At 39.8% G+C, this 16,673-nt stretch overlaps 1 protein-coding gene across 1 annotated transcript in view; it reads right to left on the bottom strand.

Annotated features, from left to right (window-relative positions):
- The window catches only part of nwd1 (NACHT and WD repeat domain containing 1), a gene marked incomplete at both ends in the record, with an annotated part of 42,306 nt that extends 28,402 nt beyond the window's left edge, over positions 1–13,904 (bottom strand). The window contains 8 exons of the mRNA XM_083970036.1: positions 584–823; positions 1,867–2,231; positions 4,306–4,665; positions 6,584–6,950; positions 9,573–9,689; positions 10,233–10,318; positions 12,370–12,501; positions 13,892–13,904. Coding sequence (XP_083826162.1) covers positions 584–823; positions 1,867–2,231; positions 4,306–4,665; positions 6,584–6,950; positions 9,573–9,689; positions 10,233–10,318; positions 12,370–12,501; positions 13,892–13,904 — 1,680 coding nt within the window. The remainder of the gene's footprint in view (positions 1–583; positions 824–1,866; positions 2,232–4,305; positions 4,666–6,583; positions 6,951–9,572; positions 9,690–10,232; positions 10,319–12,369; positions 12,502–13,891) is intronic.
- Positions 13,905–16,673: the final 2,769 nt, after the last annotated feature.

Consider the following 16,673-nt stretch of genomic DNA (forward strand, 5'->3'; position numbering starts at 1 on the left):
GAATCACAATGTGGCGGGGGGGCTGAACTTGATAAGCTTTGCTTCCTTCAGCCCCTTCTCAAACTTGCACAGTATCATTATTCACTGCAAAAACTCAAAGTCTTTCCAAGAATATTTGTCTTATTTCTTGTCAAAATGTCTCAATTTTAGTCAAAACTAACCTCTGTCCACTTAAAATAAGACTCATCACCTAAAAATGAACTTGTTTTTAGACACTTTTTACTTCTTTCAAGCAGATTTTCACTTGAAATAAGTAGAAAAATCTGCCAGTGAAAGCAAGTTTTTTGTGCTTGTAATAAGAAAGAAAAACTTGCTCCACTATCAGATTTTTCTACTTATTTCAAGTGAAAATCTGCTTGAAAGAAGTAAAAAGTGTCTAAAAACAAGCTACTTTTTATGTGATGAGTCTTATTTTTAGTATAATTAGATTTGTTTTGACTAGAAATAAGACAAATATTCTTGGTAAGATATTGAGTTTTTGCAGTGTTGTTTTTGTTTCTTTTTGTTTTTTGTTTTTACATATACTGTTTGTCTTTTGATGTGCTTGATGTTTGAGACAAATAAAAATCAAATCAGATCAAACCTCGCTGTCGGTGTCCATGGAGACCACCAGGTGGACGTTGGGCGGCAGCGCGGCGGGAAGCCAGCGGAGCCGGTGAGCGCGGCGGCGCTCCGACAGCTGATCCAGGGAGTCCAGCAGGATGAGGAGGCTGCTGCCCTGCTGCGACGCCCGGCTCAGCACCGAGCTGAAGAACCGGACCAGCTCCAGGTGCGTGGCCGCGGTGACGGGCGAGGGCGGAGCCAAGCCGCACGCCAAGCACACCTGAGAATAGAGATGACACAGTTACTCGTTTTCACAATTAATCGTGGTATTAAACGGCACAATTAATTAATCGTAATTATAAAACGGAAAGGTGAAATCCGGCGATCTGATTGGTTGTTAACCGTGGTATAATGAGCATATACCACGGCTTCTATTCTAAAGCCTTATCACAGCGTAGGCTATCACTCCGCCTCAGGCACGTATGACTGGGATGAATGGAAGTTGTTGTCATGTATCCATGTAACCGTTTTATAAAAGCAATATATCACTCCAGTCCGTGGGATATGCTCATTATACCACGGCTAAGGGGCGTTGTTCGGCCCGACGCGAAGCTTAAAGATTCCTAAATACCGGTACTGTAGGTTGACCTACTGACCTCTTATCTGGATGATGTCATCTCCGACCGCTGCCTGGCGCGGCTAACTTGCTACCACTAATGCTACGGTTGGTTTCTGCGTGTTTCTGACTTGTCAGAACAAAATGAGCAGCTGGATGAAGTTCAGCTTCCACAGGCTTCCTCTCCTCAACCTGGACTCACTAAAGCTCCGGCTAGTTGAGATAAAAATGGACCCGAATGCCGAAGCAGAATGATTATTATCAGAACGAGCCGCGCGGCGCTCAGAGATGACATCATCCAGGTCAGAGGTCAGTAGGTCAACCTACAGACCCCGGATGTTGTTAACATGCCACCACGGGCTTGGAGGGGAATAGCACTAGTGTATCAGAACTAAATATTGGCGAAATGAACGAGTTTTGCGGCGGATAATGTGTTATTTAGAGGCTGCATTGCGTGCCCCGTGCTCTCGCATTATACGGATATACGCGCAGCTCCACTGGGGCTAATTTCGTCAAAACAACTCCAAATGACACCAAAGTTATCTGGGTGAGTAAAATGATCGTATTTTATGCTAGAAATAAGGTCCAGGTTGTAAAAAAACGGAAATTATCCTTTAAGGACCATGGGAAAATGTGGATCCCAGAGTGAGAGTTGAGAACCCCTGATCTATACTATACTATACTATATTATACTCTATAGCTCCTACCTGGCAGCAGACGCTCCGGAGCACGTGGTCGATGTCCGGTCTGTGCGGATGCCTCGCCGCCAGCAGCCGGACCGCCACCACCGACCGCTCCTCCAAGACGCTCCGCATCTCCGCCGCCAGCCGGCACAGCAGCGCCGTCTTCCCCATCCCGGCGCCGCCGTGGACGACCAGCGGCCCGTGAGGCGCGTTGGTCGACTCCCACATGGCGAGGCACAGCTTCCCCAGAAGGCCTTCGCGCCCGTGGAGACCGCGGCTGAGCTCCGCGCTCACGGCGCCGTGCTGTCCGGCCTCGTCCGCCAGCCTGTCCGCCATCTCCTCGCCGTCGTCCTCGATGTTTCCCCAGATCCTCCTCCGCCGGCCGTCCACTAGGGGTGGGAGAAAAAATCGATTCACATAAGTATCACAATTTTTTTCTTTGACGATTTTTAACAATAATTTTTTTTTTTCGTGATATCGCGATATATTTTTTTCACGATTTTTAACAATGTATTAATAAAAAATAATAAAAATAAAAAACATTCTAAAAAAAAAAAAAATTATAAAAAATGTTTTAATCGATTTTTTTAAAGGAAAAATCGATTTTTTTTTTTTTTTGAATTTTTTTTTGCAGACTAAAAATCGAGAAAATCTGCAATATCATAGAATCGCAATTTAAATCGAATCGGCATCCAGAAAATTAGGGGTGGGAAAAAAATCGATTCACATAAGTATTGCGATATTTTTTTTGACGACTTTTAACAATAGTTAATAAAAAATAAATAAATTAAAAAAAATCCCCCCCAAAAAAAAAAAATCTAAAAAAAAAATGTTTTAATCGATTTTTAAAAAGAGAAATCGATTTTTTTTTTGCAGACAAAAAATCAAGAAAATCTGCAATATTGTATAATCGCAATTTAAATCAAATTGACATACAAAAAATTACGGGTGGGAGAAAAAATCGATTCACATGAGTATCGCGATATTTTTTTTGACGATTTTCAACAATAATTAATAAAAAAAAAAAAAAAAAAAAAATTCGTAATTTTTTTTTAATCGATTTTTAACTCATTGAGTGCCGCGCTCCTTTCCAAAGTTTTAGTCAAGTGTACCGGCAATTTAGACCATTTTTGACTTTTTATGTAGAGCCACAGTGTATTCTATATTATTGCCACCAACACATACTGTGGCTCAATTGAAAGGTTTAACTTAATGCTTCAAGTGGCCACAAACCGTTTGTTTCTACGTGCCTCCGTTCCTGAGAAAAGTCAAGCTAAACATGGCTGGGTTTCACCAAAATCCCTCCTTTTTTTCTAGAAAAGGAGATAGAGCGTCTTTTATGAAAGGTGCGCTGTTTGTGTCTGTCGCTCTTCTCACACTCGCATTTCTGGATCAAAGGGCTCGTATAAGATAAATATATACAACAATTGTTGTTCTATTCACAAAACCACCATCGGGGGCGGGGGGGGCGCCACTAAACAACAATAACACAGACGCACCGTGCCGTGTCACAGCTTCTCCCCGCGGAGCGTGAGGGTCTGTCGGCCACCGCGGCTCGGGAAGACCGGTCCCGCCGGTGGTCGCGGTCCTTCTGTGGTACGGGTCGGTGATGCCGGTCTGCTTTGGCCCAGAGACCATCAGATTTTACCGCGGGAGGACTTTGGGGAGGACACGGTGTTGCTCCAGCTGAAGACCGGGCGGACTGTCGGCTGAGAGCTTCCTGGTTCAGCTCCGAGCAGCTGGAGCAGCTGGAGCTGCAGCGCGGGTGAGAGCAGAGCAGCTGCTGCATCTGCATGCAGAACTCGTTTGCAGAAGCTGAGTTATGATAAAAACTTCCAGATCATGAGCTGTCATGTGACTTTGATCGTCATCTATTTCAGTTCTCCTCGTCGTAGAGTCCCCAAATTTACATATAATGTGTATTAAAGTGTCTATTTTCATAATTTAAAAAAAAAGCAAAAAACGTAAAATTACGTTTTTGGCACTCAACGCATGGGAACGAAAAACGAGAAATTACGTGGTTGGCACTCAATGAGTTAAAAAGAAAAATCGATTTTTTTGTTGTTTTTAGAATTTTTTTTTGCAGACAAAAAATCAAGAAAATCTGCAGTATCATAGAATCGCAATTTAAATCCAATTGGCATCCAGAAAATTAGGGGTGGGAGAAAAAATCAATTCACATAAGTAATAAGTATCGCAATATTTTTTTTGACGATTTTTAACAATAATTAATAAAAAAAAAAAAGATAAATTCTAAAAAAAAGATTAATTCTAAAAAAAAAGTAAATCTATTTTTAAAAAGATAAGATAAGATCTTAAGAATTAAGATAATTTTTTGTTTTGCAGACTAAAAATCGAGAAAATCTGCAATATCATAGAATCGCAAATCGAATCTGCATCCAAAAAAATCGTAGCAGAATGGAATCGGGAGAAAAGCGTATCGTCCCAGCCCTACACCCTTACCGTCCACCACCGCCGCCGTGATCCGCGCCTTCATCTGCGACACGAACTGCTCGCAGATGGCGTCGAGGTACTGCGCGTGCTCTTTGCGTTTGGGGTCGACGGCGCCCTTGCTGAGCTCCACGCAGTGCGGGTTGAGGATCTTCTGCAACGAGGAGGACGCGTAGAGCCGAGCCTTGAGGTCGGCGAGGAGTCGCTGAGCCTCGGCGTCCAGCAGCCCGTCGGCCGTCAGGTCCATCAACTTGGCAAGACGCTTGGGGCCGTCCCGCACCCGCTGCCGGGGAATCTCTCTGACGAAGAGAAGAGACGACGACGACGACGACTGCTCGCCGTCGAGGCCGAGTCGCAGCTCCCGCTCCGTGACTGTGGAAATCAAATACAGTCAAAATATAAATTACATTATTAATTATAGGCAAAACAAAATATTTTAAGCATCTGTTAATATAGGACCAGTTATTACTGTAATCGCCCACACTGCAAAAACTCAACATCTTTCCAAGAATATTTGTCTTATTTCTTGTCAAAATGTCTCAATTTCAGTCAAAACTAAACTCTTTGCACTTAAAATAAGACTCATCACCTAAAACTCAACTTGTTTTTAGATCATTTTCACTTGTTTAAAACTAATTTTCACTTGAAATAAGTAGAAAAATCTGCCAGTGAAAGCAAGTTTTTTAGATAAGAGATAAGAAAGAAAAACTTGCTCCACTATCAGATTTTTCTACTTCTTTCAAGTGAAAATCTGCTTGAAAGAAGTAAAAAGTATCTAAAAACAAGCTGCTTTTTAAATGTGATGAGTCTGATTTTAAGTAGAATGAGATTTGTTTTGACTAGAAATTATATTTTGACTAGAAATAAGACAAATATTCTTGGAAAGATTTTGAGTTTTTGCAGTGCAGGGGAAATATTTGAATTATTTCAGTGATTATTTTTCATCTTTACCAAATGTTTAAAGGGACAACGAGGAGTTTTGTTAAAGCGAAGTGTTTCCACACTACATTTATGAGCCTCCGCACCGTGAAATTCTTTGACCGGCGCAAGACAGACTCATGTTTTCATTCATCAAGAATTAAAGTCAGAGGTTGGAAGACGATCACATACCGTCGTAGTTCCCACCATAAACGGAGATTCAGCGGCGTTATTCTCATGACTCGCCACGAAACCTAAATTAAAGAAACGCTGGTCGGCTCGCCCAGCATTTCCACCACCACTAATAATAACAAAATAACCATAGAGACAAAACCATATATTTATCTAAAATGGACCATTAACAAGTGGTAACGTAGATTCATCCACATTAATATGAGACTTTTTTATTGTTGCGGAATTTTTCGTTCTGTCGACGGAGAAACTCCTCATTGTCCCTTTAAGTTTATTTTATGAAACGCTAACATTTAAATTACTACCAATTCAATGTTACATTTGTTTTTGTTCTGTGTGTTTTGATCTGCCGTTCTGACATAATCTTTCCTGGAAAGTGACGGTATTGAGGAATGTTTACGATTAAAGGGATAGTTCAACATTTTGGCAAATTGGCCCCATTGCCATAATCCCTATAGTCATAGCAGTAGGTTCGTTACCTTTAATTGTCGGTACAAGCTGTTTTTAGAACGGTGGAGCAGAGCCGTGAGCTGCTCAGAGCTACTCTGCAAAAATTCAAAATCTTAGATTTGTTTTTTCATGTCAAAACAAATCTAATTATACTTAAAATAAGACTCATCACATTAAAAAGTAGCTTGTTTTAAGCCACTTTTTACTTCTTTCAAGCAGATTTTCCACTTTAAATAAGTAGAAAAATCTGATAGTGGAGCAAGTTTTTCTTTCTTATTACAAACACAAAAAACTTTCACTGGCAGATTTTTCTACTTATTTCAAGTGAAAATTAGCTTGAAACAAGTGAAAATGATCTAAAAACAAGTTCATTTTTAGGTGATGAGTCTTATTTTAAGTGGAAAGAGATTAGTTTTGACTAGAAATGAGACATTTTGACAAGAAATAAGACAAATATTCTTGGAAAGATTTTGAGTTTTTGCAGTGTACGCTACGGAGGCTCATTATGGGATTTCTTGGTTTCCCTCATCAAACTCATCAAATACACAATCCAACAACTCCACAACGCTCTGGTGGACAAGTTGTGACCTGCACATTCACCACACTATGAGATAATAACACAACGTTACCACACAGAGTTGTTTTAGAGGTAAAAATACAGAGACTGCTTGATACTCACATGTCACACAAACGCTCAGAGAACTCAGAGAACTGAGAGAACGACTCTGACCTGATGTGTAGAAGTCTTGTTTCTGATCGGCCGTGATGTCGCCGGCGGCCTCGGCCTCGGCGGCGGCCGTCCGTAGGAGTTTCGACAGTTGAGTCTCTGTGAAACGCCAGGACAAGACGTCGTTGTCTCGCCGCGGCCCGCTCTCAGGTCGAAGGTCGCCGTAGTGGGGGAGGCGAGCCGCGATTGGCTGCAGGACGTAGGTGGGCGGGACCGCGTTGTCGTCTCTTAGGAACCACTGGCTCAGCTGTTCGACGCCTTCGGGGTTGTTGTTGTTGTTGTTGGAGAGTTTGGACAGAAGAAGCTCGAACTGTTTCTCCGGGACGAGGCGAGGAAGAGCGCGGTGGCCGTACCGGTTCCCCAGCAGAGCCTTGGCAGCCCAGAGAGACACCGAGGAGAAGAGAAACAGATCACGGATTAAAATCTTTTTACATGCTGCCACTTTAAAAGGAGAATTCCGGTCATTTTTGACCCCTAAATCGTTGTCCTGATGGTCACCCAGTGTTGGTTTGGAGCAAAAAAACGTGACTAAAATTGATGCAGGCAAACCGGAGTTACCCTGCACTGCAAAAACTCAAAATCTTACCAAGAATATTTGTCTTATTTCTAGTCAAAACAAATCTCATTATACATAAAATCAGACTCATCACATTTAAAAAGCAGCTTGTTTTTAGACACTTTTTACTTCTTTCAAGCAGATTTTCACTTGAAATAAGTAGAAAAATCTGATAGTGGAGCAAGTTTTTCTTCCTTATTACAAGCACAAAACACTTGCTTTCACTGGCAGATTTTTCTACTTATTTCAAATGAAAATTAGTTTGAAACAAGCGAAAATGATCTAAAAACAAGTTCATTTTTAGGTGATGAGTCTTATTTTAAGTGGAAAGAGATTAGTTTTGACTAGAAATGAGACATTTTGACAAGAAATAAGACAAATATTCTTGGAAAGATGTTGAGTTTTTGCAGTGTGGCTACCCGGCGCTAGGGATAGCCACAACGCTAACCTATGGGGGCAATTCTTTCAACCACAACAAACACTCAGAAAACAATCAGATATCTCTGGTACATGACTGGAATCCTTAGTGACACCACTGAACTCATATAGTGTACAGTATAAACAGTATAAAATTTCTGTTTTTGCATGTAGCCTCTCACCTCAGACAGCCCAACTTGTGACGATTTCTTTACTAAAATAAACGGTCGGAGATATTTTGGACATTACCACTGCACTGCTCCACCGTTTGGAATGGAGCGTTACACTGATGCTGCATTCACCTGCAGTCGGGCAGACCAGATGTCATTTTAGTCACAGAAGTCCAGAGAAAGCCGGTAAAACAATACCACATCGCCATGACAACATATTGTCACGTGTATTGTTTTGCCTCGTGCTGACGGACCACTTGTTTACATAGAGGCTTGTTTATGCCGTTACGTGCAGCGGCTGTCGTCCGTCTGCCGTCTAACCGATTTCACGTGAATGCAGCATGAAAAATACGACTGAGTTGCTTGTGATCTACAACCACAACACTAGATGGGAGGAATTGCAAAGGTGAGCCAAAGGACTAAGTTCCTGGCAAGAATTTCTAGCCTATTGGATAGCAACACCTTAAAAACCTTAGCCGATGCCCTTGTACAATGCTACTTTGACTACGCCTGTACATCCTGGTACACTGGCACCTCTAAAGGCCTCAAAGTACAGCTACACACATGTCAAAACAAACTGATTAGAGTAGTAGCTACATAAACTTCATCCCAGAACACACCTCCATCCTGACCACTTCTCCAGCCTCAGGTGGCTCAGAGTGGAGGAGAGAGTTTCTCAACTCAAATTGTGTTTAATTTATAAAATAAAAAATAACCTGGCACCAAAGTATTTAGTAAACTACTTCTTCAAAGTCAGTGACACACACAATTACTCCACCAGGGGGCGCTCCACTGACTACAGCCTCTGTATGGGAACGTTTTCTTTTCTTTACTCAGCAGCTGTCTGGTGGAATGTCCTTCCTTTAAACCTTAAAGCAGAAGTAAGTGATATATTTGTGTTAATATAAGTCTTAAATAGTTATATCTTCCGACAGCAATCACTTCTATAGAGTGTTTGGACCGAAACACGGGTCTGTCAGTCACTCTGCTCTGCTCTGAGCCCAGGAGAAAACATTTATCGTATCCTACAACCTTTATCCAATGAGGAGAGAGAACGGCATGCAGGGCTGTGTGTGCAGCCAAGGAACGCCGTGAATGTGGTGACGTAGGGACGAGGACTGTTATGGTGCGTTCAAGGAAACTCGTATTTTTCCGACCTGTGAAGTGGTACCAGTTTGATCTGGTACGAGTTCACCGGTCAGAAGTTACGAGTGGCCGTTATAGTGACTTTCACCGGTAAAACAGGTCGGAGAAACACGAGTGGGTTGCCTGGAACGCTACAAAGTCGTAAGTTGTGACTTGAAGCTGTAATTTACGATTTCAAAAGCCTGCCTGGAACGCAGCATTAGCCAAAACGACCGGACCACTTACTTCTGCTTTAAAACGTTTTAAGTCCTCAATAAAATAAATGGTTAGCCAACCGATAAATTAAATCAAAAGAGCCGTGAAGCACTAGATTATTGTATTGTTTGTTTGTGTGTCTGTTTTACGTTTTGTTGTTTCTGTTTGGGACCTAATCTCTTGTTTTATCTATTTCATCTTGTTCTTTCTCTTCAGTGTTGTCGTCTATGTGCCTTAGTGTCTTTCTCCCATGTTTTTAGTCCATGTGTTGTGTGTTTGTCTTCCTTGTTTTTAAATCCATGTGTACTGTCTACCATCAAATAGGACCACAATGAAAACAAGCCTTTGGGCTTTATTGTGTTTTTAATCCTTTTGAACACTTGTCTAATGCTGTTCAATAAAGTTTTCAATCAATCAATCAATCAATCAATCAATCAATCATGGGAGGAATTCCTACACAATGTACCTTTAACTATAAAGTCTGATATTTGACGGATGAGAGACTCACGACGAAAGCTGGTCCGGCTGAGATCCTCTTACAGGCCTCGATCTCCTGCAGGAAGACCTCGCAGGACTCGTGGTCTCCAGACGGGACGTTTCTAATCCCCCAACGCAGGTCCACCACCTGAGGAGGGAAACACTGCAAAAACTCAACATCTTCCCAAGAATATTTGTCTTATTTCTTGTCAAAATGTCTCATTTCTAGTCAAAACTAATCTCTTTCCACTTAAAATAAGACTCATCACCTAAATATGAACTTGTTTTTAGATCATTTTCACTTGAAATAAGTAGAAAAATCTGCCAGTGAAAGCAAGTTTTTGTGCTTGTAATAAGAAAGAAAAACTTGCTCCACTATCAGATTATTTCAAGTGAAAATCTGCTTGAAAGAAGTAAAAAGTGTCTAAAAACAAGCTGCTTTTTAATGTGATGAGTCTGATTTTAGGTATAATGAGATTTGTTTTGACTAGAAATGACATTTTGACTAGAAATAAGACAAATATTCTTGGTAAGATATTTGATTTTTTTGCAGTGAACGATCACGGATCAATGAGCAAATAATGACTGAACACACACACACACACACACACACACACACACACACACACACACACACACACACACAATATAAAAGATCAGAGAAGTGTATGGGTGGAAACGTGGAGCTGACCTCGAACACCAGCCCCAGACTGCGACAGAAACACAGGACTTCTGGGTAAGCCTTCTCCAGCAGAGCTTTCCTCTCACTGCTCATATCTGACCACACAACACAGAGAATATAAAAATAATGTACACTTTATATACAGTCTAACCAACCAAAAGTTAATGTCTTTAATGAGGATTTATATACAGAAACACGCTGTGAAGATTTTGTTAATTCATCTTTTATAACACTGCAAAAACTCAAAATCTTTCCAAGAATATTTGTCTTATTTCTTGTCAAAATGTCTCATTTCTGGTCAAAACTAATCTCTTTCCACTTAAAATGAGACTCATCACCTAAAAAACAACTTGTTTTTAGATCATTTTCACTTGTTTCAAACTAATTTTCATTTGAAATTAGTAGAAAAATCTGCAGTGAAAGCAAGTTTTTTGTGCTTGTAATAAGGAAGAAAAACTTGCTCCACTATCAGATTTTTCTACTTATTTCAAGTGGAAAATTTGCTTGAAAGAAGTAAAAAGTGTCTAAAAACAAGCTGCTTTTAATGTGATGAGTCTTATTTTATGTATAATTAGATTTATTTTGACTAGAAATGACATTTTGACTAGAAAGAAGACAAATATTCTTGGTAAGATTTTGAATTTTTGCAGTGAACGCATTCTTCCTACAATGAAACTAATTAGTCCGTATTTTATAAACGCAGTTAGAAAGTGTTTAACTCAAGATTAATCTCCTTTTCTATATTGTTTAACTTTTTAATGATTGTATTTTTGTACTTCCAGCATTTATACAGTTATGAAGTATTCTATCAATGACAAAGTGAGTTATTTAGAAGACGTCAGCGGTTCAGTCAATGATGAACTAACTATAAGGTGAACACTTATTCAATAATGTAAAAACTTTTTCTCAAATATGTCATAACATATGGCTGGTTATTACATTACTGCCCTAGTAAAAGAAAAAAAGAGTTTGATATTGTTACATTACATTGTCAAATGTTTTTTTAAACACAGGCGTAATAACTTATTACATTATTGGCTTTATTACATTTAAAATGGTCAGAATTACTACATTATTGGCCGTTATTACATTTTGGGTTGCTACAAGGCATTTATGTATTTCTTTGCCAACCAAACATTTATCACTGACTGAGAGGGAAAAGTTTTAGAGATGAAAACAAGAAAGTATTGATCCTATACCTTTCACTCGATTGTATTGCTTTTTAAATGTTGTTTTACAATCTCTTTATATGTGCAAAGTTATTTGCACTTTTAATTTGTTATGAACATTTATTAAAGTTTTGTTTCAAAAACGTAACCTGTTAAAATAAAATGCTGAATCTCCAAAGTAAAACGTCCTGTTGAATTCTTACATCAGACTTCTGTCGCCCATTTTAGTTAGTAGCTAGTAGACTAAACTAACTATAACTATAAACTATATCTTATACTATAACTATAAGATGAACACTTATTCTGCACATACAATGATTTAGACATGTGCTAATGGTTCAATTCCCCTTGTGATTCATAATTAATTCATATCGCTGACACTTGTTAGTAAAGTACATCTATATACAGTGGGTACGGAAAGTATTCAGACCCCTTTAAATATTTCACTCTTTATTTCATTGCAGCCATTTGCTAAAATCAAAAAAGTTCATTTTATTTCTCATTAATGTACACTCAGCACCCCTTCTTGACAGGAAAAAACAGAAATGTAGAAATTTCTGCATATTTATTAAAAAAGAAAAACTGAAATATCACATGGTCATAAGTATTCAGACCCCTTTAAATTTTTCACTCTTTATTTCATTGCAGCCATTGTCAAGATGGGGTGCTGAGTGTACATTAATGAGAAATAAAATGAACTTTTTTGATTTTAGCAAATGGCTGCAATGAAATAAAGAGTGAAAAATTTAAAGGGGTCTGAATACTTTCCATACCCTCTGTAAACACCTCCCATCACCTCATGAAGAGCTCAGATCGATTACTTCTTATTAAATACAATAATCAAAGACACTGTAGATGAGTTTATTAATCCAGATTAAACATTTAGAACTGTGTTTATAAACTAGATTAGTACCAGAGAAGGAAGAAAAGCTTCATGATTTACTGTTTTCTAACGATGATGATGATGATGATCTGACCTGTGAACGTGGAGCTGATGAAGACCCGGATCATGTTGGAGCTGGTCTCGGTCCTCTGAGCTCCATCTGTCCAGCTGAGACCTCCACCTCCTCCTCTTCCTCCTCCTCCTCCTCCTCTTCCTCCTCCTGCTGCTGCTGCTGGACGCTCCTCCATCCTCTCTGCTCTCTTCTCCTTCTTCCTCCTCTTCGTTCTGTCTGAGCTTCCCTCCCTCAGCTGCTCCTAGTCGGTGTCTTCCCCTCCGAGACTTTCCTCCAGGACGACCGCTCGTCCCACATGGCAGCTGGAAAACCTCTGTAGCACCGAGCTCAACAACTCCTCAAGAGGACACATTAAAGGGATAGTAGCATTTTTTTTTAAGTGTGGTTGTATGATCTACAAATAGCCCCTAAGTACTTTAATTGCAGTAGAAGATTCTCTGCACTCACTGCAAAAACTCAACATCTTACCAAGAATATTTGTCTCATTTCAAGTCAAAAATGTCATTTCAAGTCAAAACAAATCTCATTCTACTTAAAATAAGACTCATCACATTAAAACGCAGCTTGTTTTTAGACACTTTTTTACTTCTTTCAAGCAGATTTTCACTTGAAATAAGTAGAAAAATCTGATAGTGGAGCAAGTTTTTCTTTCTTGTTACAAGCACAAAAATTTTTCTACTTATTTCAAGTGAAAATTAGTTTGAAACAAGTGAAAATGATCTAAAAACAAGTTAATTTTTTTTAGGTGATGAGTCTTATTTTAAGTGGAAAGAGATTAGTTTTGACTAGAAATGAGACAAATATTCTTGGAAAGATTTTGAGTTTTTGCAGTGCTCCTCCCGTTAGCTACGCCAGCCCATAATAGCCCTGCCCAGAGATTTACAACATACAGTGTTGTGAACAGACCCAAAGAAACGGCCTATTTTCACGGCCTAAAAGAGGTTTTACCTGAAAAAAAAAATACACAGTTCCGTTGTTCGCTATAATATAATTTTTTCCAGCCCTTCAAAGTGCAGGAAAAACACAGTTTTTATTTGGACCGAACCAACTGCTGATCGGCGGGCGCTAACCCTGGGCGGAGGGATACGTGAGTTTTTTTCAGGTAAAACCTCTTTTAGGCCGTGAAAATAGGCCGTTTCTTTGGGTCCATTCACAACACTGTATGTTGTAAATCTCTGGGCAGGGCTATTATGGGCTGGCGTTGCTAACGGGAGGAGTGCAGAGAGTCTTCTACTGCAATTAAAGTACTTAGGGGCTATTTGTAGATCATACAACCCCACTTTAAAATAAAGGCCACTATCCCTTTAACCTGATGCTTCTTAATGCTAGGTATCCCAATTCCATATAATAGTGTGTACATAATACATTTACGGATACAAATTTAGTGCAATATTGGACACACATCTGCATGTGCAATCGTGTGCCATGGGAAGAGTGCACTTTACTGGGGCATTGTGTAATCAGAATACATTTAATTTTGCACTCGTCACTTTAGCAAACAGCACTTTAATTAGCACTTTATAACTGTTGTGTAATCTCTTACCAATGTTGTTCATGTCATATATGTCTCTTTATATGTGCAAAGTTATTTGCACTTTTAAATTGTTATGAACATTTATTAAAGTTTTGGTCAAACTTTGGTCAAAGTTCTCTGAGAGCTCAGGTCTCCTGGGTTTCCTGTTCTTTTGCTGCTGCTGCTTTGTTTCCCTTTTTCACTCTGAAACTGTAGAAAACTAAAATAATACACTGAGATTGATGAAAATATTGAAATAAAATAGTGTTTCATGTTTAACTATATGTCTTTTGGATCATTTCATCTTCCACTTGATGAACTGTTAAAGGGATAGTTCACCCAAAATTGAAATTTCCCTCATTATCTCCTCACCCTCATGTGGACTAAGGGCTGGGAGAAGTTTCAGAGTCCTCCGTGGCTTCTCTGAGTTACAGGGGGTCTCGGCGTAGCAGTGCATGTCCATATGACGGTTGCAAATGGATACCAACTGTCTTCGTAACAAAAAGACACACCAAAAAACATCCAAATACCTCCATGCTGCTCGTCTGTAATGTCCCTCTTGTATTGAAGCCCCGACATGAGAAATTGTCCCGAAAAAAATTAAATAAGTCTATATTTCAAGCTTGTTTTGTAGCGGAAGCTTCTCGAAGCTCCTCTTCCCGGTTCGTCAAATTTGAATGAACAAGGGTCCGTCCTCTTCCCAGTTTGTCCAAATTTGACGAACCAGGAAGAGGAGCTTCGAGGGTGAGTAGATAATGAGTGAAATTTCAATTTTGGGTGAACTATCCCTTTAAACACATTAACAGACACTTGGACCAGGGATGTTACAGAACACAGCGAATTCCTGTTATTTTTCTTCGATTTTAAAAGATCTATTTCATTTTTTTGTTTCTTTTCTTAAATGTTGTTGTGTCCTGTAATGTTTTAATGCTTTAGCTACATGAAGCACTTTGAATGCAAACTTTGTAACTTTGTCCGACATGTTTGTGGTTATTCCGTCTCGACTGCATGGGAGAATGTGAATTCCGAGTCGTCTCGAACGCAGCATCAGCAGCACAGTGAATTACTCTGACTACACCGGGGACCTCGTTCACCTGGGACCGGGGGGGGGCTGCTTCTCTAACAGCTGCAGCCCCGTGTTAATTACACCGAGGATGAGGTGTAATGAGGAGAATAACGAAGCTGCAGAGAGATGGAGGGAGGACACCTGCTGCCACACGGAGACTGAGACAGTGACGAGGAGAAAAACACCTGCAGCATCATCATCATCATCATCACACAGGGGGAAACCAGCTGCAAGTCTGTCTGGGCCTTGTAAACTACAGATTAGAGGTTTAAAGGGGTAGTTCACTCAACATTGAAATGTCTAATGTGTTATTTAGAGGCTGCATTCTATTCTGCTGCCCTGTAGACTCCATTATACGGATATACCTACGCGCCTCTCGGCTGGAGCTCGGGGCATGTTATGATTCCTAGACCAAGAACTAATGCTATGAAACAAACAGTCATGTTCAGAGCCATTTCTGAGTGGAATAAGTTTCCCTTAATTATAACTCAAGCAACAAGTAAAGAATGTTTAAAAAAAAACAGCTAAAAAGGTTTTTTCTTGGGTAAAGGCCTGAAAACTCTGTGACCTGTTTTTGCTGGTTTGGATTTTCTTTTCATGAAATTTGACCTCAGTGTTTTTGGTAACTTGTTTTATAGGCAGGTGTTGTGTGTGTGTGCTTGTATATGTGGGTGTGAGTGTGTGAGCATGTGTAATTCTGAAATTAGTGTTGAAACTGTATTCATGTATGTATTCATGTAAAACATTTTTGTTACTTGAATTGCAGGTTTTTAACATGGACCCCAGGAAGAGTAGCTGTATAAACAAATAAATTTCATCACAACCAAAGTTATCTGGGGGAGGAAATGATCGGATTTTATGCTAGAAATAAGGTCCAGGTTGTAAAAAACGGTAATTATCATTTAAACCTCCATATCAAACAAGAGAGAGTTCATTTACATCCAGATTGTTGCTCTGTTGCCTTGTATGATCGTATGTATGTTAGTTATATAGTGTTTAAAAATAAGTTTAGAATCACTTTCTGCCTGTTTCCAACAAATATCTGTGAAATGTATTTTTTGTTTTTATTTTCCTTTCTTTTTGTTATAATCACTTAGCTTTGGAAACAGACTCTGATGGTTGAACCGTCTGTTGTGTTTATTCTACAGAGAACAGCGATTGTTTACAACGAAGACTTCGATAAGAACCTGGTCCAGACTGTGACCGACCGGTCCATCGTCACCAGGGTCTGCCGGGACTACCTGCACTACACCGAGGACTGTTCAGGGGTAAAGATCACATCACACTCCAACAATCCCACAAAACATCTTTGGTTTTGAAGGGATAGTTCACCTAAAATTCACTCAATATCTCCTCCCCCTCATGTGGACTAAGGGCTGGGAGAAGTTTCAGAGTCCTCCGTGGCTTCTCTGAGTTACAGGGGGTCTCGGCGTAGCAGTGCATGTCCATATGACGGTTGAGAACGGAGCTCACTTTTCTTCGTAACAAAAAGACACACCAAAAAACATCCAAATACCTCCATGCTGCTCGTATGTAATGTCCCTCTTGTATTGAAGCCCCGACATGAGAAATTGTTCCGAAAAAAATTAAATACGTTTATATTTTAAGCTTGTTTGTAGTGGAAGGGGGTCTCGGCATAGCACTGCATGTCCATATAACGGTTGCAAATGGATACCAACTGTCTTCATAACAAAAAGACACACCAAAAAACATCCAAATTGTCCCGAAAAAAATTAAATAAGTCTA

This window comes from Trachurus trachurus (genome assembly GCF_905171665.1).
Source record: "Trachurus trachurus genome assembly, chromosome: 4".
Lineage (NCBI taxonomy): Eukaryota > Metazoa > Chordata > Actinopteri > Carangiformes > Carangidae > Trachurus > Trachurus trachurus.